Below are 21,726 nucleotides of genomic sequence, written 5' to 3'. Positions count from 1 at the left end.
CGGCAGTAAGGACCCTCTGCCGGCGAAGACCGGGAGTGGAAGATGCTCCAGGGGCTTGGGCCCCGCCAGAGTTTTCCGGGGCCCCTGGAGTGAGTGAAGAACCCCACTCCAGGGGCCCCAAAAAACTCTCATGGGGGCCCCTGCGGGGCCTGGGGCAAATTGCCCCACTTGCCACCCCCCTCTAGGCGGCCCTGGATTTGAACTCAGTAAGGAAGAGCTGCCAGCAGCTGAAGAAATTGGACTCCAGAGAGGGGGTCCCTGGGCTGCCCCCCCAGGTACCTGAGGGACTGAGACAACCTAGGGATTTTCCCCCTCCAGCAAACACATCTGCCAGCCCCCTCACCGCTCCCCCACTGAGAGTCCGAAAGGCTGCTGCCTTGGTCAGGCTGTGCTGGCCATGGGTGCACAGGAACTGGCTAAGCCTGCTAGCCCCAAGCCAGGGGGTAACTCCAGTTTCCCATCCCACAGAGACCTCCCCCCTCCCCCCATCAACTGGAAAGGACCATCCTACACCCCCCCCCCCCCCGGCCAGCCCACATTACCAGCAGAATAGCGTGAATTCTCATTGCCCCTCTGCAAGATGGGACAGTGTTATCCATAGGGAAACCCGAGCGCAGAGAGGTGATGTGACATACCTGAGGTCGCAGATTTGGGGCACTTGCACATTCTGACTCTTTCCCCCTTTAACACACAGTCCTCTGCTCTTTTTCATTGTCTTCAAGGCCAAGGGGGACCACTGTGATCATCTAGTCTGAGCTTCTGCATTAAACAGACCAGAAAACTTCCCTGAATGAATTCTCCTTTGAACTAAAGCAGGTCCTTTAGAAAAATACCCACCCTTGATTTAAAAATTGCCAGTGAAAAATAATCCATCACACTCCTTGGTTCTGTTTAGTTCTCTCTTTCGCTGCCTGATCTCTCTCTGTTCCCCTTCTTCCTAAACCAAAAGCAGTTAACAAAACGCCCAAATATACCACATTATTTATCCAACAGATATGATCTCTAGCCGAGCTCTCTCTTCTCTGTCATTAGCCAATGAGCCAGCGATGTCTAGAAGGTGCTCTCAGTACTCCTGTTCTTTTTGTGGATACAGATTAACATGGCTACTATGAAACCTGTCAGTACTTCAGCACATCTACTGTAGAACACTTCTTGTTATGGGGCGGGGGTGGGGTGGGGGGTGGGAATCCAGGCTCTGTCTGTTCCCAAACAAGTCCAGGAATAAATTGATTTCAGGGAATGCAGCAAAAATGACCTAACCCTACTCTCTTGGGTTCTCAGCAATTGGTTTGCAATGCAAACGCTGATTGAGAGTCGCTCTTCTTTTTATTAAATTAACGAGGAGTCCTTGTGGCACCTTAGAGACAAACAAATTTATTTGGGCATAAGCTTTAGTGGACTACAGCCCCACTTCATCGGATGCATGGAGTGAAAAATACAGTAAGCAGAATATACATTATAGCACATGTGGGGGGGCCATGCTGCAGAGTGAGCCCCCCTCCCCCCGCCCTTGCTGCTGACATTGTTGCTGTGTGCACAGTCAGGCACAGGAGGGAAGCTGGATGCTTCTCTTTGCCTCCCCCTGCTGTCTGATCTTGGCATTGCCTCTGCCATTGGGTGCTCATCCTCTCTGCTAAGTGCTGGGGGGCAGCAGGCTGGACAAAAATATTTCCCCCATATAATTAACCCTTTGTGTGGGCATCAATAAGGTCATGGATAGGGGTGTATGAATGTCCCCCATGACCCCCACATCCCCCCTTCATCTGCCACATCCTCACTATCTCCCCCCTCCACACACATCCCTTATCTCTCTCTGGGCTAGGAGGCAACAAATCACTGCCCCAATGGCTGATGGGCTTTCCCACCAAAGGGAATGCTGCCCTGGTCCTAGAAACATTAATGGCCTGTCCAGTCCCACATCATCTGGGCGTCCCACGGCCTTAGCTGTCCCACAAGTTGGCTGAGCTGAAACATGGTGTAAAAATCCCTCTTTCAGACCTCTGTGCCAGCTGCACTTGGCTGGGCCAGAGTCCCTCTTATCTTGGGCACAGTCCCCACCCTCCAGCCCTCTGGTTCCCTCACTGAGCCCACACCCCGTGCCCTCCATACAGGGCCCCGTCCTGTATCAAGCCAGGACATTACTCCTCCTGGATTGTGCCTTTCCAGCTCAGCCTAGAGGTGGAACATGTCAGCAGGTTGATTACAGCTCAGCTGGGCGTGTAAATGAGCCTCCCCCCATAACCGTGTCCATGACACTCCCAGCTCCCTGTGCCACAGATATCCCAGGGTGCACTGGCCCACATGCTGCTGGTGCCGCTGTGTGTCCCCATCTGCCAGGTACGCTGTCTCCACTGAGGCACTATGGGAGTGTGGCCCAGATTCTCCCACAATGCACTGCCTCGCTGAGGAAGCCGGCGGGGCTGTGTGTGTTGAACAAAGCCGCTGGAGGAGACAACTCAGCCAAGTTTGCTGTAGCCGGGTCAGATGAGGGGGCCACGACCCAGTCACAGAACTGCTGCTAGATCTGCTGGAAGAATTAATGTGGGGCAGGTCTCTGGTCTGTGTGACACAGGAGGTCAGACTAGATGAGATCAGTAAATGAATCTCTGAATCCATGACCCCCAGCTATATGCACAGGGCAGGTGGGACCCACATCCCATGGACATAACATCCAGGAGCTGGGATTAGCGTAAAGCAGTTTATTTCGGATTCCAAGCGGCACACACTGGTCGGGATTTGGCACAACATAATAATGGAGATGGTGACACACAGCAGTGGAGTCAGGACATGAGGAGGAAGGGGACTACAACAACGGGGATAATGAACAATGTTTGGTGGGCGCCCAGCACCCAGCTCTGCACTGCGGGCAGTACATCCCGAAACGGGCCATGGAGCAGTGGGAAAGAGCTCCCAGGAGCTGCAGCAGGAGGCGTGGGGATGGGCTGGCACTACAGAAGGACGTGGTGCTGATTCTGGAACGTGGGGGGCATTAGCAAAGTCCTGAATTATCATGCAAAGAATCTTGGGAAACATAGTCCACTGTGATGCTCTCTCTGCCAGGGTGCAGGTCCCAGTGAGCATCTTACCCACCCCTGAGGCGCAAAAGCAGGAAGACCGTGCTCTTGCTCCGGATCCTGTAATGGGCGAGCGTATAGTCGTCTTGCAGCTCTTTGCTGTTGAACGTCAGGCGCTGTTGGCTGGCGGAGACACCCGTGCGACCCTCGATCTTCTTCTTCAGGCCCAGGACAGTGTCACTGGCGCGGACACCATAGGGGATAGTTCTGCTGTTATGGTCCTTCACAAAGATCTCCATCTCCTGGGGCTCGGTCGTGAGCATTAGGACCGTGGTGTCGTAGAAGATGTGGTGAGATGCCAGGGTCTGATCGTCCAGCAGCAGCTGGTTTTCCAGGCCAGGCTCCTGCAGGGCCAGGCGCTGCGTGTAAGGAGAGATGCCCCATGCACGCTCGAGCTCCTCCTTAATCTCCCATGTGGTAGTGGAGGGGCTCAGGCGCAGGGCCAGGCTGACCCCTGACAGCTGCTTCACCATCACCTGCATGGGTCTGGCTGGCTGGAAGAGAGACAAGGAGATGGGGATGGGTGGGGGTTGGACAGCCCAGGTGGGGCAGCGGAGAACCTCTAATGGCACCCTGGCATAGCAACCTCTGCTGGGGAGTGGAATCTCAACATGAGCGCTTCCCGCAGTTCTGGGCCCATCAGATTCTGTAGCAGGGAGCTGGGCAGGAGCGCTGGCTGTGGGGGGAGGGGGATCTCCCAGCAATTTCAGCCCCAGCCTCTCCCAGCAGGGGGCGCTGTGGGGGTGGGGCAGGAGCGCTGACTGTGGGGAGAGCTCCCGACTACTCCAGCCCCAGCCTCTCCCAGCAGGAGACGCTGTGGGTAGCGGGGCAGGAGCACTGGCTGTGGGGGAGCTTCCGGCTATGCCAACCGCAGCCTCCGCAGCAGGGGGTGCTGTGGGGAGGGGCAGCAACTTTAGCCTCAGCCTCTCCCGGCAGGGGGCGCTGTGGGTAGCGGGGCAGGAGCAGGGGCCATCAGGGGAGCTCCCGGCTACTCCATGCTTGGGAGGCTCTGAACAGGGAAGAGCTCATCACAGGCTGGGGTGGGAAGGGGCCCTGTGAGGCATTGGTACCTGCACGTCCCAGCAGCGGATGGGGGCGAGGCCGTTCCTACAGCACAGCTGGTCCCGGCACTTGGCGGCTTCTCTCGCCAGCAGGTCCCACCTCTTTCCCTGCCCCAAGGTTCCTGTCGGGTCGGCTGGATCCAGGATCACGGGGCTGCGAACACACAACAGATTCTCTCTGTCGATGGCTCCTCGGCTGAGCTGCCTGCCTACGTGGCCAGAGGCTCTGCTGTCTGCCCCAGCCCGCTCCCTCTCCCCCATGAGCCGGGCCCTGCTCTGTGTCCAGGCTGCTGACACATGCCAGCTGCCTGCTGACCACGTTGCCTGCCCCGGCTCAGGCACCGCACTGAGGGGAGGGAGAGCAGAGGGGAGCTGGAGGAGGGAGTCTCAGGCTTGGCCGACTGGAGCCAGAGTCCCAGGGGCTTGAGGATGGGGCAATGGGGAGGGTGAGTATGGTCTGGGGTCTCCCAGCTTGGAAAAGCCAGGGTCTGGGCAGCTGAGGGGCTGGAGACAGCTGCTGCCCTAGTACATGCGATACTATCACACCCATCTCTAGTGCCGGCCCAGGGGTGTTGCCGGGTACCACACGCACTCATTCACGAGCCCTCGCCCCGTCAGTGAGCTCCATGGGGTTGGGGCTCCTCTTGGGCCTACACCCCCAGAGGCAACCTGGCTGTACATGGTGCAGGGCCTGCTGGGCCGGCCACATTGCTTGGTTGATGCTGAGTGTAACCGCAGGGGTCTTGGGGGTGGCAGGGCTGAGAGACGCTGAGCAGAGTTGCCAGTTCTCTGCTTGCGTGTCCCCAGGTATGAGAGTCTCCCTCCCACGCAGAAAGGAAGGCCAAGCTGCAGCCAGACATGAGTGAGCCGTGCAGAGACAAGAGGAGCAGATGCAGGGGTCTCACCATTGCTCCCGCAGCAGCCGTTTGACATGGGGCCCTATCACGGAGGACTGGAGATCGTAAAACTCGGTCCAGTAGACGCAGAGATCTTGGTACCGGCACAGCAGCTCCATCACCGTGCGGAACCCCTCAGCTGTGCTGAACTTCTCTGCCCTCTCGGTGCCACTCTCCCAGGCGTAGATGGTCAGCAGCTCCAGGGCATACTTGGTTGGCAAGCCCGTCGTTGTCTTGGAAAGCTGTTAAGGAGATGGGGGAAGCCGGCCTGAGACATGGGATGGGGTGGGAGTACAGGGGCCTCAAATCCCTCTTGCTGCGTGGTCAGGTGGGTGCCCTCCCCTGCCCATGTCCTATGCTCATCACAACCCTCAACTACTTAGCAGTGGCCAGACAAGGTGAGCCGGGGTGTAATGTACCAGCTGGAAACAGAGAGAGAGTGTGCGTGTGTAATCAGACCTGCTCAGTTGTGTGTCAAGGCCCTATATTGCTAACATCTAGTGGGGATTCTCCTTTAGCTCAGGTGGCAGAGGTCCGTGCTTCTGAAACGGAAGGCTCCACATTTTATTTCCACTGCTGGTGTGAAGTCCCCACAGACTGTGGCATCAGGCACTGACTCATTTCAGGTGTTTATTAGGATAAAGAAAATTCTTCTCCCCAGGCCCTGTAAAGTGCCATGGGACAGGCTAGTGTCATTTCCACTCAAGTGAGCAGCAAATAGGTTGTTAAATCATTATCTGAAATTTGCTCTTTGTTCAGTTGCTCGCCCTGAGATTAGAGGAGGAGACGTGTGATTGGATGTTTGAGGGTTTGGTTGTTATGAAGCTACACAAATTTAGTTCCAATGGGGAATTTATATCTAGCTCTATCTCTAGTGATATATAAATTGTTGTTTTGGAATGATTTTTAAATCGATTCTGTTTCCTAGTCAGACTCTGTTCAAGATGGCCAACAATTCTGTTGTTTAACCTCTGGTCCAGTCAATGATCAGAAGATCTTGTGAGCGCTTGTCTCAGAGTGACCCAAGCCATCTAAACCAACGGTCCCCAAACTTTTCATGTCTCGCCCCCCTTACCCATAATGTAATCTGTCCGCACCCATGCGGGAACTGGGAGCCGGGGGCCAAGGCCAGGGCTGGAGCTGTGGCTGGGGCTGTGGCCAGGAGTGGAGCCACGGGGTTGGAGCAGAGCTGGAGCTGAGGGCAGAGTGGGGCTGGGTGGCGCTCCCTCCCTACCCTCTGTGGAGGCTGGCCCAGGCCCTGCGGTGTCCCCCCTGAATGTTCCTCTGTGTGCCCCTGGGGGGGGGTGCCCCACAGTTTGGGGACCAGTGATCTGGACAGATATTCTGGGACTGCTAGAGAGGGACTCAGCAAACTCGCCAGACTGGATCAGAGCCAAGATCCATCTAGTCCAGTGTCCTGTCTGCCTCCAGCGACACCCACGGCCCTTTGATGGGGTGATGGAACCCAGTCACTGCAGCCCACCCCAACAGCATCCAGGAGAGCAGTGAGCTAGGACAGACCAGGCTAAGCCAAGACGACCACCATCTCCGGTGAGCAAAATGCTGGGAAGCAAAGTGATCTTCTGGAAAGACTTGAGAAGCGCTGGCAGGTGGAGGGGTTCCTGTGATCACCTTCAGTAGCTTTATTCCAGAGGGGTTTTTAGCATGTGGGAGGTTCTTTTGTCAGCCCAGAGCTCTCCAGCTGAACCCACATTAACATACAATGGTAACCCCCAGGACTGGAGGAGTGTTAGAAGGAGCAAGGGCGGGGGAGAGGGGAATCACTGACTGGGGCAGGGCAGGGCACCTCACCTCTTTGTACCAGTGCTTGACCAGCCGCAGCAGGTTCTTGAGCTTGGCCGGGCAACGCTTCACGAAGTCCCTCTGCAGCTCGGTGAAGGAGGTGCAGAACTCACCGGGCCCGGCTCTGGCCCGAATCAGATCCTCATAGACCTGGGGGGAAGGTTTGCTGCCAGGAGTCACCTGCCCTGGGGGAGAGAGTGGAGGAAGGGTCACCACACACAGATCTGAGGGGAGTCCTGTCCCAATGGGCCTTGGGCTAGTCCTGTGTCCCATACATAGGCTGCACCGTCATTCCCATGAGCTCTCTCAGGATAAGCCCTGGGGCCCATGAGGACGTTGCGGGGGGTGCGTACCCCCAAACCTGTTGGATCCCCGGAGGCCGAGCTGAGGGGCAGGGATACAGTCCCTACCTAAGGCATCGTAGGCCGGGAGCACGTCCACCTCAATGGATTCCCACCGTCTCTTCGACTGGATGGTGATGGAGAGCGAGCGCGGGCAGGTGCCCTTCTCCTTCGGCTTGGAAACCTCCACGTCAACGCTGAAGGCGATGGTCTGTCGGCACCGGTTCAGCTTCTGCTTGATGGTGTTGAGTACAGCCGCACGGTTCTCCATCTGGTCCTGGTAGCTGGAGAAGCAGCTGAGGAAAAGGACCAGATCCGCATCCGAGTTGTTCTTCAGGGCTGTCCCCTTCCCTGCGGAGCCGCCCTGCCAAGGAACAGAAGCATTTGCTCACTGCGCTACCCTCTCAACAATCCCAGGGCGCTGAGCCGTACGGGGGCCCTCACCCCTGCGCCCGCTGAGCCAGGTCACCCCTCTGGCACAACCCACCCTGCTGGGCAGCCAGAAACAAACCAGAACTGTTAGGATGGGATAGAAAATATTCCTGGGATGAATCCTGTGTTGTAGTGTATACTGCTGGGGCGCCCTCTCCCTGCATCTCCTGATCACTGAAGACGGGGCAGAGCCTTGAAATTTGACAGCGGGGTGACCTACATCTCAGGGATGCACCTTATGCCATGCCCGTGAAAACCCACCCAACTTTGCCCAAGCTAAGAACCTTTGAAATCTCCCCCTTTGCACGTGCTCAGTACAGATGTGTCAGAGTTTGGCCAGCCCCTCAGATGATGTAGCATTTATACAGCATGTTGTACCGTCAAAGCCCAGCTCCCGTTGGCTTCAGTCGCAGCTGTGAGCACTCAGCAATTCTGCAAACCAGACCCTAGGGGCTCCCATGGGAAAAATAATATGTGATCATGTCATTAAAGCCTGTATTGTAATACATATGCACAATGGGGCCGAAATGAGGTTAAACAGGCCACCTTACCTCTGGCACATCCTAATGTTTGAGTTGCAATCTCAATAACTCTTTTTTAGTGTAATTTTTCTGGACGTAATAAATGGGACTGGGGAGAGGTTTTGAAAACTTCCTGTCCTGTTATTGGTAAAGGGAGTGCTGATTACAAGGTAGTGACCCAACAGGGGAAAGGTTGAGAGCCATTGATTCAGAGAAGATGTATCACATGTCTAATAATGCTAGATTAAAAAGCAACACATTTAAAACACCTGAAAAGGTATTTTTTGTGACAGCATATCCGTGGAACTCACTCAAATGAGGCCATGAGCTTGTGAGCCCTCTCCACAGGATAAGACATTTGAAGGATAACTAGAACATCCCTATTTGTTTTCAGCAGAAAGGGAAATGTACAAGGGAGAAAAGACCAGGAGTACTTGTGGCACACTAGAGACTAAAATTTATTTGAGCATAAGCTTTTGTGGGCTAAAACCCACTTCATCGGATGCCTGCAAAGAAAGTAAGAGAACGCCACTAGCCATCACCTTCAGCCCCCAACTAAAACCTCTCTAGCACATCATCAAGGATCTACAACGTATCCTGAAGGACGATCCCTCACTCTCAGATCTTGGGAGACAGGCCAGTCCTCACCTACAGACAGCCCCACAATCTGAAGCAAATACTCACCAGCAACCACACACCACACAACAAAAACACTAACCCAGGAACCTATCCTTGCAACAAAGCCTGTTGCCAATTCTGTCTACATATTTGTTCAGGGGACACCATCATAGGACCTAATCACATCAGCCACACCATCATAGGCTTGTTCACCTGCACATCTACCAATGTGATATATGCCATCATGTGCCAGCAATGACCCTCTGTCATGTACATTGGCCAGACCGGACAGGCTCTACATAAAAGAATAAATGGACACAAATCAGACATCAAGAATTATAACATTCAAAACCCAGTCGGAGAACACTTCAACTTCCCTGGTCACTCAATTACAGACATCAAAGTCACAATACCCCAACAAAAACTTCAAAAACAGACTCCAACGAGAAACTGCAGAATTGGAATTAATTTGCAAACTGGACACCATTAAATTAGACTTGAATAAAGACTGGGAGTGGATGGGTCATTACACAGAGTAAAACCTATTTCCCTGTGCTCATTTCCCCCCTACTGTTATTCACACCTTCTTGTCAACTGTTGGAAATGGGCCATCCTGATTATCACTACAAAAGTTTTTTTTTCCTCCTGCTGATAATACCAACTATAACGAGAATAATCAGTTAAGGTGGGCTATGGCAACACCCATTTTTTCATGTCCTCTGTGTATATATATCTTCCTACTGTATTTTCCACTGCATGAATCCGATGAAGTGGGTTTTAGCCCACAAAAGCTTATGTTCAAATAAATTTGTTAGTCTCTAAGGTGCCACAAGTACTCCTGTTCTTTTTGCTGATACGGCTACCAGTCTGAAACATGTCACCGTACAAGGGAGACAAACTCTCATGCTTCAGAGCATAAACTGACCACTAACAGCCTGTGGTCAGGAAGAAACTTCCCCTATAGGCAAATAATTCTATAATTGTCCACGAGGTGGGATCTTGTGCCTTCCACTGAAGCAGCTGGTGCTGGTCACTGTCAGAGACAGATTACTGGGCTAAAACTGCTCTGACCTGACAATGCAGCTCCTACGTTCCTACCTGATCCCACCAGCAACGGGGAAGCCAGGGCTGTTATGGGATAATGCCCTCTGCTGCCAGCTGTAAGTGGGAGCCCTGTTCGGCATCCCTTGGCCCATCCAGCTGGTGGTTTCAGCTTGCCCTGATCACAGTGTAGGCACCCAGGCTTTTGCCTGCACCAAAGGAGCCCTGACAAGCTCTTTCACACCGGCAGCTGGTCCAGGACAGACTCACCTTCACCGTCTTGAACACCTTGATGTCATCAAAGCACGTCTCCTTCAGGAAATCACAGATCCTCCGGACAGTGTCTTTCACCTGCAGCTGGAATTCCTCACTGGGCTGGAGATGCTCTGCAATCCAGGCATCCAGCGATCCTGCGGGCACCTGGTACAGCTCCATCTCTGCTGCTTTGCTCCCTGTCCCTGCCTTCCTCTGCTGCTGCTGCTTTTAAGCAACCCCGGCAAAGCCCAGCCCTGCTGATCTCCTCCCTCTGGATGACATCAGGCTGAGCTTGTTAAGGTGGCCTGGGCTACAGGACTAGAACTGTCCACCAGACGCCTGCTGGGCATGGCTAGGAGAGAAACCTGGGGGCTGGTCCTCATCCGCAATTCCAAGGACAGCCCAATGCACTTCCCCCATCCCCAGGGATTCCTAGGAGGGGGCTGTCCCTAGGCCCTGTTTGCAGGCGCTGTCCTTCATGCCAGCCCCTATCCTGAGTGTCTGTCTCCCCCACCCCACCAGAGAGTGACACTGACCTCGTCCGTGTCAGTTTGATGCGCCTAGGCTGGGACACAGGGACCCTCTACTCTCCCTGGGGCAGTTACCAATTAACAGGGAGGGCAATTAACCATTGGAACAACTTACCAAGGCGGGGTGGTGGCTTCTCCATCCCTGGCCATTTTTAAAGCAAGACCCGATGCTTTGCTGGCAGAGCTGCACCCAGGGTTATTTTGGGGCAGGTCACTGGCCAGTGCTGCACAGGAGGGCAGAGTCCATTCTGGCCCTGGAATCTAGGAATCAGGGAGACCCAAATGAAGGGCCGTGGGCAGGGACATGAACCCCCAGCCCAGAGTCTCGTTAATGTCACTCTGCTGCCTGCTGTCTGGACACCCCTGAGTGCCAGGGGGGGTCCTGGAGCCATCTGCCTGCAGCCTCACGGCAGCCTCCCGACTGCTGCGCTTCCTCTCCAGCAGCAAGCCTGCCAGGCCGGCCCTTCCTTTACGAAAGGGCTGGTTAAGTGGTGGTGAGGTTCCCCCTTGACCCGGACAGCGACTACCTGCCCCCTGGCTGAGGGGCATTTTCAAGCCTGGCTGAAGGAAGAACAGCAGGATTTGGGGGAGGGGGGGCACCTGCAGCGCACCCCAATGCAGGAGCCAGGGCAGACGAGCACCTGGGCGAGCACTTTGGAGCTGCTCCCTAAGGCCACCTTAACTGGCAGCAGCAGAGCTAAGGGTTTCCCCGGTTTTGATCTGCTAAGTTTCATTTTCCATTCACTAGAGAAACGAAACTGCAGTATGGGCTGCTGCTGGAAGCTGGGGATCACTCCTTGGCACTGGGGCAGGGGCATCGGATTCGGTTTCCATCTCTTCCCTGCGTGGGAAGTTCCCATGCCTGCCTGGCCCGGGGCGGAGGGGTGACGCAGCCAGTGCCAGCAGGTGACAAGGAAGCAGCCTGGCCTGCTTTGGCTGGAAGTGGAAACTGAGCGGTGCAGATTATGTCACCAGCTCGAGGAGTAGCAGAAAGCTCCCAGCAGCGCTGCCCACTGGAGAGCAGGCGACATAGAGCCCAAGCGAAACTGGGGGGATTTCACAGAATTATAGAATATCAGGGTTGGAAGGGACCTCAAGAGGTCATCTAGTCCTCAAAGCAGGACCAATCCCCAACTAAATCATCCCAGCCAGGGCTTTGTCAAGCCTGACTTTAAAAACCTTAAGGAAGGAAATTCCACTACCTCCCTAGGCAACCCATTCCAGTGCTTCACCATCCTCCTAGTGAAACAGTGTTTCCCAATATCCAGCCTAGACCTCCTGCACTGCAACTTGGGACCATTACTCCTTGTTCTGTCATCTGGTACCACTGAGAACAGTCTAGATCCATCCTCTTTGGAACCCCCTTTCAGGTAGTTGAAAGCAGCTATCAAATCCCCCCTCATTCTTCTCTTCTGCAGACTAAATACAATAACTCCTCACTTAAATTCGTCCCGGTTAACCTTGTTTCATTGTTACATTGCTGATCAATTAGGGGAAAATGCTCCTTTAAAGTTATGTAATGCTCCCTTCTAATGTTGTTTGGCAGCCGCCTGCTTTGTCTACTGCTTGCAGGGAGAGCAGCCCCCTATCATCTGCCCGCTTCCCTAAGTTCCCTGTGCAGCAGCTGCCTGCAGTCCAGCTGTGTCCCTCCCCACACTGCTATATGCTGCTCCTGCCCTCTGCCTTGGAGGTGCTCCCTGAGACTCCTGCTTGCTGTGCGGGAGCAAGAGAGGGGCTAATGTCAGGGTGTCCCTTTCCCCCCTGCTCCTGCACCCCGCTTACCCCATCTTCCATAGAGCAGGTGGGACAGACCAGGACTCAGGACAGAGGAAGCTTGCAGCAGCTGCCTCTCAGCAAGCTGATCTTATTAACAAGCAGTGTACTTAAGGGAAATGCGCACATCTCCCTCAATTCCTGCTGCCTTGTGTAGAGAGAGAGTTAACACTTGAGGGTTCAACCAATTGCTAGTTCATCATTTAGCAGTAAGGGAAATATCCCACCTTCTGACTCCTCCATCTCAACCAAGCTTCACAATAATCATCACTGTGTACCAGTATTAAATTGTTTGTTTAAAACTTACTGTTTTATATAGTCTTTTGTCTGGTGAAAAAAATTTCCCTGGAACCTAACCCCCTCATTTACATTAATTCTTATGGGTAAATTGGATTCGCTTAACATTGTTTCGCTTAAAGTCGCATTTTTCAGTAACAAACTACAATGTTAAGTGAGGAGTTACTGTAATCCCAGTTCCCTCAGCCTCTCCTCATAAGTCATGTGCTCCAGCCCCCTAATCATTTTTGTTGCCTTCCGCTGGACTCTTTCCAATTTTTCCACATCCTTCTTAGTGTGGGGTCCAAAACTGGACACAGTACTCCAAATGAGGCCTCACCAATGTCGAATAGAGGGGAATGATCACGTCCCTTGATCTGCTGGCAGTGCCCCTACTTATACAGCCCAAAATGCTGTTAGCCTTCTTGGCAACAAGGGCACACTGTTGACTCATGTCCAGCTTCTCATCCACTGTAACCCCTAGGTCCTTTTCTGCAGAACCGCTGCCTAGCCACTCAGTCGCTAGTCTCTAGCAGTGCATGGGATTCTTCCGTCCTAAGTGCAGGACTCTGCACTTGTCCTTGTTGAACCTCATCAGATTTCTTTTGGCTCAATTCTCTAATTTGGCTAGGTCCCGCGGTATCCTATCCCTACCCTCGAGCGTATCTACCACTCCTCCAGTTTAGTGTCATTTGCAAACTTGCTGAGAGTGCAGTCCACGCCATCCTCCAGATCATTAATGAAGATATTGAACAAAACCGGCCCCAGGACTGACCCTTGGGGCACTCTGCTTGATACCAGCTGCCAACTAGACATGGAGCCGCTGATCACTACCCGTTGAGCCCGACGATCTAGCCAGCTTTCTATCCACCTTATAGTCCATTCATCCAATCCATACTACTTTAACTTGTTGGCAAGAATACTGTGGGAGACAAATAGAGTGGGTCAGAAATACCCAGGCCTCAGCCATCACTGCCCGAGGCCCCTTTTCAGCACCCAGGTGTGTGGGGCGGGGGCTGCCTTTACCATCCTGATGCCAATTGGGTGTGAAGGGCCAAAGAGACGGGAGGGGGAAGATTGGGGCAAACCTGCCCCTCGGTGTTTCCCCACCCCCATAATGTCCCGGGCCCTAGAGGCGCAAGTCAAAGACTGCAAGGCCAGAATATGTGCTATAATGTACATTCTGCTTCAGGGCCGCCCAGAGGGGGGGGCAAGAGGGGCAATTTGCCCCAGGCCCCAAGCCCCACAGGGGCCCCCACCAGAGTTTTTCGGGGCCCCTGGAGCGGGGTCCTTCACTTGCTCCGGGGGGCCCGGCAAACTCTTGCGCAGCCGGGCGCAGGAGCTTCTTCTGCTCCCGGTCTTCGCCGGCGGGGGGGTCCTTCCACTCCGGGGCGGAAGGACCCCCCGCCGGCGAATTACCGCCAAAGACGGAGCGGGACCCGCCGCCAAAGTTCAGCTCGGTCTTCGGCGGTAATTCGGCGGGGGGGGGGGCCTTCCGTTCCGGGACCTGCCGCCGAAGTGCCCCGAAGACCCGTGTTGGGGACCCCCCCGCCGCAGAATCACCGCCAAAGATCGGGCTGCACTTCGGCGGCGGGTCCCGCTTCGGCGGTAATTCGGCGGTGGGGGGGGGCCCGCCGCGGGTCTTCGGGGCACTTCGGCAGCGGGTCCCGGAACGGAAGGGCCCCCCGCCGCCGAAGACCCCGGGCCCCCGGAATCCTCTGGGCGGCCCTGTTCTGCTTCCTGTATTTTTCACTCCATGCATCTGATTAAGTGGTTTTTAGCCCACAAAAGCTTATGCCCAAATACATTTGTTGGTCTCTAAGGTATCACAAGGACTCTGTAAACGGGCCGGACTCACCCCGGTGGCACCTCCTACTGGTCGTCCTTGGGAATTAGCTCCGTTCCAGCTCTGGAGCGCCCTCTGCAGGCCGGTGATCCGCCTTCCAGCTACTGGCCCCCGTGTCCTTCCCAGGACCCTGGTGCCCCTTTAACTGGGTCTCCCCCTCCCAGGGGAACCCCCACCCCACTATCCCCACTTTGCCTCAGTGTTGGCTACTGCCCAGTCTTCATCTAGCCCCCGTTCACTGGGGCAGACTGCAGTATCAGCCTATTCATCACTGGCAAGGGGGGTTTGGACCTGCTGCCTTGGCCTACCCCTGGGCTGCCCTCTGCAACCCCTAGTACCTCTTAGCCCAATGCTAGGCCACAGCCTGGGGCTTTCCAGGCTAGAGCTCCCCAGCTCCTCAGCCTTTCCCCAGCCCTGCTTCACTGAGGTACCTTGTGTCCAGTTCCCTGAAGCCAGGCCCATCACCCTCTACAGCTAGAGAGAGACTGTTTTGGGGCTTCTGGCTTCCCTGGCCTTCTTATAGGGGCCAGCTGGGCCTGATTGGGGCGTGGCCCAGCTGCAGCCACTTCCCAATCAGCCCAGCATAAAAGCTGCTTTCTCAAGCCTCAGCCCCTTCCCAGGGCTGTTTTTAACCCCTTCAGGGCCAGAGCAGGGATCCACCCTGGTACACACCCCCCACCTCAAGAACCGCTCCACCGGGAGTGGGCTGGGTGCTCTACCGGCCCAGCTTTCTCCTCAGCTGGGCCCGCAGAGAATCCCTTTCTGCTCACAGGCTCTCCAGTGTTTGGAGCAGCCTGCTTCCTTCCTCCAGGGTTTGGGTTCCCATGGTGGCCTTTTCAGCTCCTCCATGGGATCCCCAGTTTGTTTGGGGCCTCTCTGCCTCTGCCAGGCCCCTCTTTTGGGCCTTGGTCATCACCACCCCCTCCTTTGGGGCAATCTTGGACCTGGCCTGGTCCTCCGGCCTCCCACAACTTCTCTGGGGACTAGGCTGCTTGTGCTCCTTGTGGCAGAGGCAGCACAGCCAGTGCCCACCCTGACCACCTCAGGGCTAGTCTGGGCCCTGTGAGTCCCCTGAGTGCATTCCCTCTTCTGGTGCCCCAGTTCTCCACAGGCCCAACAAGTTTGGAACCCCCCGTTAGCTTCGCAGGGGGCACTCTTGTCTGTCCACGGTCTGTCTCCAGTGCAGCCCTTCCTCCAGGGCTTGCCTGGGCCCTGTGAGTCCTATACCGGCACTCCCTCTTCTGGTGCCCTGGCCGCCCACAGGCCCAACAAGTCTGGGCTCCCCCTGTTACCCTCACAGTGGGTACCTTTTCTGGGCAGGGCCTCCTTGCGCTCTCCCGATAGGGGTACTCCCTTTTCAAGTGCCCTTGTCGCACACAGGCAAAACAGTTTTTAAGTCCAGGCCCTGGCCTCTCGCCCCCAGCGCCTGGTCTCTTACAAGGTCCGGGTGCCCACACCCGTAGCAGCCAGAGCAATGTTCTCTGCCGCTGCCCAGGCCCTCCAATAACTGCTCCTCTTCTCCACCATCTTGGACTCAGCTCTTCTTCCAGGCAACTGTCCCACAGTCCTTGCCCTGGCCCCTTATATGAGGGGTGGACCACTATGCCCACATTCTCCACCACGTGTAAACAGGTCAAACTCACCCCTGTGGCACCTCCTACTGGTCATCCTCGGGAATTAGCTCCTTTCCAGCTCTGGAGCGCCCTCTGCAGGCCGGTGATCCGCCTTCCAGCTACTGGCCCCCCATGTCCTTCCCAGGACCCTGGTGCCCCTTTAACTGGGTCTCCCCCTCCCAGGGGAACCCCCACCCCACTATCCCCACTTTGCCTCAGTGTTGGCTACTGCCCAGTCTCCATCTAGCCCCTGTTCACTGGGGCAGACTGCAGTATCAGCCTATTCATCACTGGCAAGGGGGGTTTGGACCTGCTGCCTTGGCCTACCCCTCATTAGCAAGTTGCTAGAAACAGGACAAACCAGTTTTTTGGTCTTTTTTCTCGGTCAAAGAAGCACAGTTAGAAGCTGTGAGCCAGCAACCACTAGCAAAACCATTTGCAAATGAAAAGTTTTGTTTTCTTTTTATTCAGTTGGGAATAGAAAGGTTAGGAAATTGTAAACCAAGCAACCTGAGCTAAAGCTACACGGTCAATTCACTGACTGCAGGGGGGGCGCGGGTGGCCAGCCCCAGAAGGCACACAAACATGAGTAACAGTGAAACAGTTGACAAACTCAAACTGGCTAGGCTGGAAGCTGCAGAAAAAGAAAGAACATCAGAGACGAATGGAACTACTTAATGCAGAAACGGCCAGGGAAGAAGCTGCCCACAAGAGAGAAATGGAGAAACAACAAGCCAGAGAGGCTGACCACAAGAGACAAATGGAGTTTAAAGAGAAAGAGCTGGAAATCCAGAAGCCGGCTCTGGAATTAGAAAAGGCCAAGCAGAATGTTCCAGCCAACCCTAACAACCCTTCTCCAGGCACTGTTCCCCATCCCAGGAAATTTCCCACCTACAAGGCAGGTGATGACACTGAGGCCTTCTTGGAAAATTTTGAAAGGACCTGCCATGGGTACAGCATCCCTGAAGACCAGTACATGATAGAGCTGAGGCCACAGCTCAGTGGACCCTTAGCAGAGGAGGCAGCTGAAATGCCTAAGGAAAACATGAATGATTATAAACTGTTCCAAACAAAGGCCAGAATCAGAATGGGCTAATACCTGAGCATGCCCGTCGGCGGTTCAGAGCCCTAAAGTGGAAACCAGATGGGTCATTCCCCAGACACGCCTACTACATTAGAAAGAATTGGGATGCATGGATGTCAGGACTAAAGATTCAATCTCTAGAAGACCTGGCCCACCTGATGCAAATGGAACAGTTCTTAAATGGTGTTCCTGAAAAAATAGAATGGTACATCCTAGATGGAAAGCCCAAAGATGTAACAGAGGCAGGGAAAATTGGAGGCAGATGGGCAAAAATAGCAGAAAAAAAAAAAGCTACTATCAAGGGAAGGGAATATAACAAGGGGCAAGCTGACAATAAACCCTACCACAGGGGGCCACCCAAGACCCCTGCTACAACCCAAGGAAAGCCTCAGATTACCTACAGTCCCATCTCACCAGTCTCCAGCAACCCACCTTGGCCCAGTGACCCGTCAGCTGGGTAATGTTTTAAATGTAGTAAACTGGGACATATAAAGGCCAACTGCCCCAAAAATCCCAATCGAGTACAGTCCATTACACCATCATCACACCAAGGATCCCCATGCCCAGATATCTCTCAAATACCCCCGGAGCACAGGGAAACCTTGAGTGGGCAGGAAGAAGATTACCACATAGAGAGACACCGGGGCACACATGTCAGTTATCCACCAGTCCTTAGTGGACCCAAAATTCATCAACCCAGAGGTCCAAATCACAATTTCTCCATTCATATCAAAATCTGTAACCTTACCTACAGCTGAATTGCCTGTCCAGTACAAGGGCTGGTCAGGAAGATGGACTTTTGCTGTCTATGACAATTATCCCATCCCCATGCTAGTGGGGCAAGACTTGGCCAACCATGTGAACCTGGCCAAGGGGGGGGAGTGGTCACCTGCAGCCAGGCCAAACAAGCTTCCGCTCCCATCCCTGTTCCTGAGCCATCCACCAGGGCCCCATCTGTGTTACCAGAGACCCAAACAGAGGTGGTGGAACCGGATCCCATGCCAACAACTGAAACCACCATAGTGCATCCAGTCCCAGAACCGGAACTGGAAGAGCAACCAGTGGCAGAACCGTTGCCAGCACTGACGCCAGCGCTTGCAAACCCGTTTCCAACCTCATCGCCAGAGGTCGCCAGCGAGCCTGAACTGGCAGAAGCAGCAGACAACCCTACCCAAGAGGCCCAACCAGAGCCTGAAATATCACCTAGTGCACCAGCGGAGAGAGGTTCACAGTCAACGGAAACAACCTCATCACCTACATCGCTTCTAGATGGACCAAACCCAAGTCCACAGTCTACGGAGGGACTAGTGTCTCCAGCCTCAAGGGAACAGTTCCAGACTGAGCAGGAAGCAGATGACAGCCTCAAGAAAGCTTGGGCGGCGGCATGGAGCACCCCAGCGCCTCTCAGCTCTTGTAACCGATCCTTGTTTGTTGTAGAACAAGGACTTTTATATAAGGAGATTCTTTCTGGTGGACACCAGGAAGGCTGGCATCCTCAAAAACAGTTGGTAGTTCCAACTAAGTACCGGGAAAAGCTCTTAAGCTTGGCCCATGATCATCCCAGTGGTCATTCTGGGGTGAACAGAACCAAAGACACGTTGGGGAAGTCCTTCCACTGGGAGGGAATGGGCAAAGACGTTGCCAATTATGTCCGGTCTTGTGAGGTATGCCAAAAGGTAGGAAAGCCCCAAGACCAGGTCAAGGCCCCTCTCCAGTCACTCCCCATAATTGAGGTCCCATTTCAGCGAGTAGCTGTGGATATTATGGGTCCTTTCCCAAAGACCACCCCCAGAGGAAAGGAGTACATACTGACTTTTGTGGACTTTGCTACCAGATGGCCGGAAGCAGTAGCTCTAAGCAACACCAGGGCTAACACTGTGTGCCAGGCCTTAATTGACATTTTTGCCAGGATAGGTTGGCCCTCGGACATCCTTACAGATTCCGGAACTAATTTCCTGTCCGGAACCATGAAAAACCTGTGGGAAACTCATGGGGTGCATCACTTGGTTGCAACCCCTTACCACCACCAAACCAATGGCCTGGTGGAGAGGTTTAATGGAACTTTGGGGGCCATGATACGTAAATTCGTGAATGAACACTCCAATGATTGGGATCTAGTGTTGCAGCAGTTGCTTTTTGCCTACAGGGCTGTACCACATCCCAGTTTAGGGTTCTCACCATTCGAGCTTGCGTATGGCCACAAGGTTAAGGGGCCATTACAGTTGGTGAAGCAGCAATGGGAGGGGTTTACGCCTTCTCCAGGAACTAACATTCTGGACTTTGTAAGCAACCTACAAAGCACCCTCCAACATTCTTTAGCCCTTGCTAAAGAAAACCTAAAGGATGCTCAAACAGAGCAAAAGGCCTGGTATGATAGACATACCAGAGAGCGTTCCTTTAAAGTAGGAGACCAGGTTATGGTCTTAAAGGCGCAACAGGCCCATAAGATGGAAGCATCATGGGAAGGACCATTCACGGTCCCAGAGCGCCTGGGAGCTGTTAACTACCTCATAGCATTTCCTACTTCTTCCTTAAAACCTAAGGTGTACCATGTTAAACTCTCTAAAGCCCTTTTATGCCAGAAACTTACAGGTTTGTCAGTTTATAGCCCAGGGAGGAGATGACGCTGAGTGGCCTGAAGGTGTCTACTACGAAGGAAAAAGTAATGGTGGGGTGGAAGAGGTGAACCTCTCCACAACCCTGGAACGTCTACAGCGGCAGCAGATCAAGGAGCTGTGCACTCACTTCGCCCCCTTGTTCTCAGCCACCCCAGGACGGACTGAACGAGCATACCACTCCATTGACACAGGTAATGCTCACCCTACTAGAATCCCACCCTACCGGGTGTCTCCTCATGCCCAAGTTGCTATTGAATGGGAGATCCAAAACATGCTAGAGATGGGTATCATCCGCTCCTCTACCAGTGCATGGGCATCTCCAGTGGTTCTGGTTCCCAAACCAGATGGGGAAATACGTTTTTGCGTGGACTACCGTAAGCTGAATGCTGTAACTCGCCCCGACAACTATCCAATGCCACGCACCGATGAGCTATTGGAGAAACTGGGATGTGCCCAATTCATCTCTACAATAGATTTAACCAAGGGGTACTGGTAAGTACCACTAGATAAACCCGCTAAACAAAAGTCAGCCTTCATCACCCATGCAGGGGTGTATGAATTTAATGTGCTTCCGTTCGGACTGCAAAATGCACCCGCCACCTTCCAAAGGCTGGTAGATGGTCTACTAGCAGGATTGGGAAAATGTGCAGTTGCCTACCTCGATGATGTGGCCATTTTTTCTGATTCATGGCCCGAACACCGTGATGTTATTGATATAAATTGGGACCATATAGAACATGGGTTGCAACCAAGGTCCTGTAGTAGCACCAAATCTTAGGTAAAGGGGGTCATATAAGGTGTCTAAGACCAGGTTATGGGTTGCTGGTTATGATTATGCTGTCTGGATGTCTGTGTATCATTTTGTAGTTGAAGTTATAAGTATTCGCTCTGTACTGTCTGTATTTTGTATTATGCTCTGCCTCTGGGAAGTGTCCCAGACAAGCTGATGTTAGCCCTGCATAGCTGGCTTGATGGCCCATTAAGGACCATCAGCTACACAATTGACCCATGGAGAGAAGGCAGACACGCCTTGTGACTCAGCGAAGTATGCAGAGACTTGTCCTTGTAACTGCAGACTCCATTTTTGCTGTAATTTTCCACAGTGAGGACAAAGGGATTCTTACACCTGGAAAAGTCTATATAAGGCTGATGCATCATCTCCATTTTGTCTTCAATCCTGCTTCTGACCTCTGGAGGGACTTTGCTACAAACTGAAGCTTTACACAGGGGACTGAGGACCCATCCCAGCGGGGGATGTATTCCAGAGACTCAATTTGAACCTGCAGTTTACTCCATCACTGCTGCAAGCCTGAACTAAGAACTTTGCCATTACTGTATGTAATTGATTCCATTTAACCAATTCTACCTCTCTTCTCTACCTTTTTCCCTTTGTAAATAAACCTTTAGATTTTAGATTCTAAAGGATTGGCAACAGCGTGATTTGTGGGTAAGATCTGATGTGTATATTGACCTGGGTCTGGGGCTTGGTCCTTTGGGATCGAGGGAACCTTTTTCTTTTATTGGGGTGTTGGTTTTCATAACCATTCATCCCCAGGACGAGTGCACTGGTGGTGATGCTGGGAGACTGGAGTGTCTAAGGAAATTGCTTGTGTGACTTGTGGTTAGCCAGTGGGGTGAGACCAAAGTCCTTTTTGTCTGGCTGGTTTGGTTTGCCTTAGAGGTGGAAAAACCCCAGCCTAGGGCTGTAACTGCCCTGTTTGAGCAATTGGTCCTGATTTGGCACTCTCAGTTGGGTCCCGCCAGAATCGCTCCGTCACAGCTAGACAGTGGAATTTCTAGCTGGTGGCAGCGTACCACATCTGAACTAGGATTTTAGTTTAGAAGAGTCCATACAGGTCCCCATCTTGTGGACGCTAAAGTTCAAAGTGGGGAATAAACCTATGACAGGGGGTTTGGACCTGCTGCCTTGGCCTACCCCTGGGC

The 21,726-nt window shown here is 53.6% G+C and overlaps 1 protein-coding gene across 3 annotated transcripts; it reads right to left on the bottom strand.

Annotated features, from left to right (window-relative positions):
• Positions 1–1,494: 1,494 nt before the first annotated feature.
• Positions 1,495–14,946, bottom strand: LOC120369145 (2'-5'-oligoadenylate synthase 1-like). Of its 3 annotated transcripts, XM_039482090.1 has the most exons (8): positions 14,899–14,946; positions 10,688–10,833; positions 10,058–10,197; positions 7,245–7,539; positions 6,844–7,019; positions 5,041–5,273; positions 4,145–4,289; positions 1,496–3,568 (listed from the first exon to the last, which is right to left on the bottom strand). In XM_039482090.1, the coding sequence occupies exons 2-8, from the start codon at positions 10,710–10,712 to the stop codon at positions 3,083–3,085; spliced, it is 1,500 nt and encodes a 499-aa protein (XP_039338024.1). In that variant the 5' UTR covers positions 10,713–10,833; positions 14,899–14,946; the 3' UTR covers positions 1,496–3,082. The 3 variants fall into 3 exon arrangements, with proteins under 3 accessions (XP_039338025.1, XP_039338024.1, XP_039338023.1); XM_039482091.1 differs by lacking the exons at positions 10,688–10,833; positions 14,899–14,946 and adding an exon at positions 7,986–8,060 and having other exon boundaries at positions 1,495–3,568; positions 10,058–10,124; XM_039482089.1 differs by lacking the exons at positions 10,688–10,833; positions 14,899–14,946 and having other exon boundaries at positions 10,058–10,269.
• Positions 14,947–21,726: the final 6,780 nt, after the last annotated feature.

Source organism: Mauremys reevesii, linkage group 7 (assembly GCF_016161935.1).
Source record: "Mauremys reevesii isolate NIE-2019 linkage group 7, ASM1616193v1, whole genome shotgun sequence".
In the NCBI taxonomy this organism is placed as follows: Eukaryota; Metazoa; Chordata; order Testudines; family Geoemydidae; genus Mauremys; species Mauremys reevesii.
Note: the sequence above shows the minus strand (reverse complement) of the source record. Positions and strands in the feature narration are given on the sequence as shown.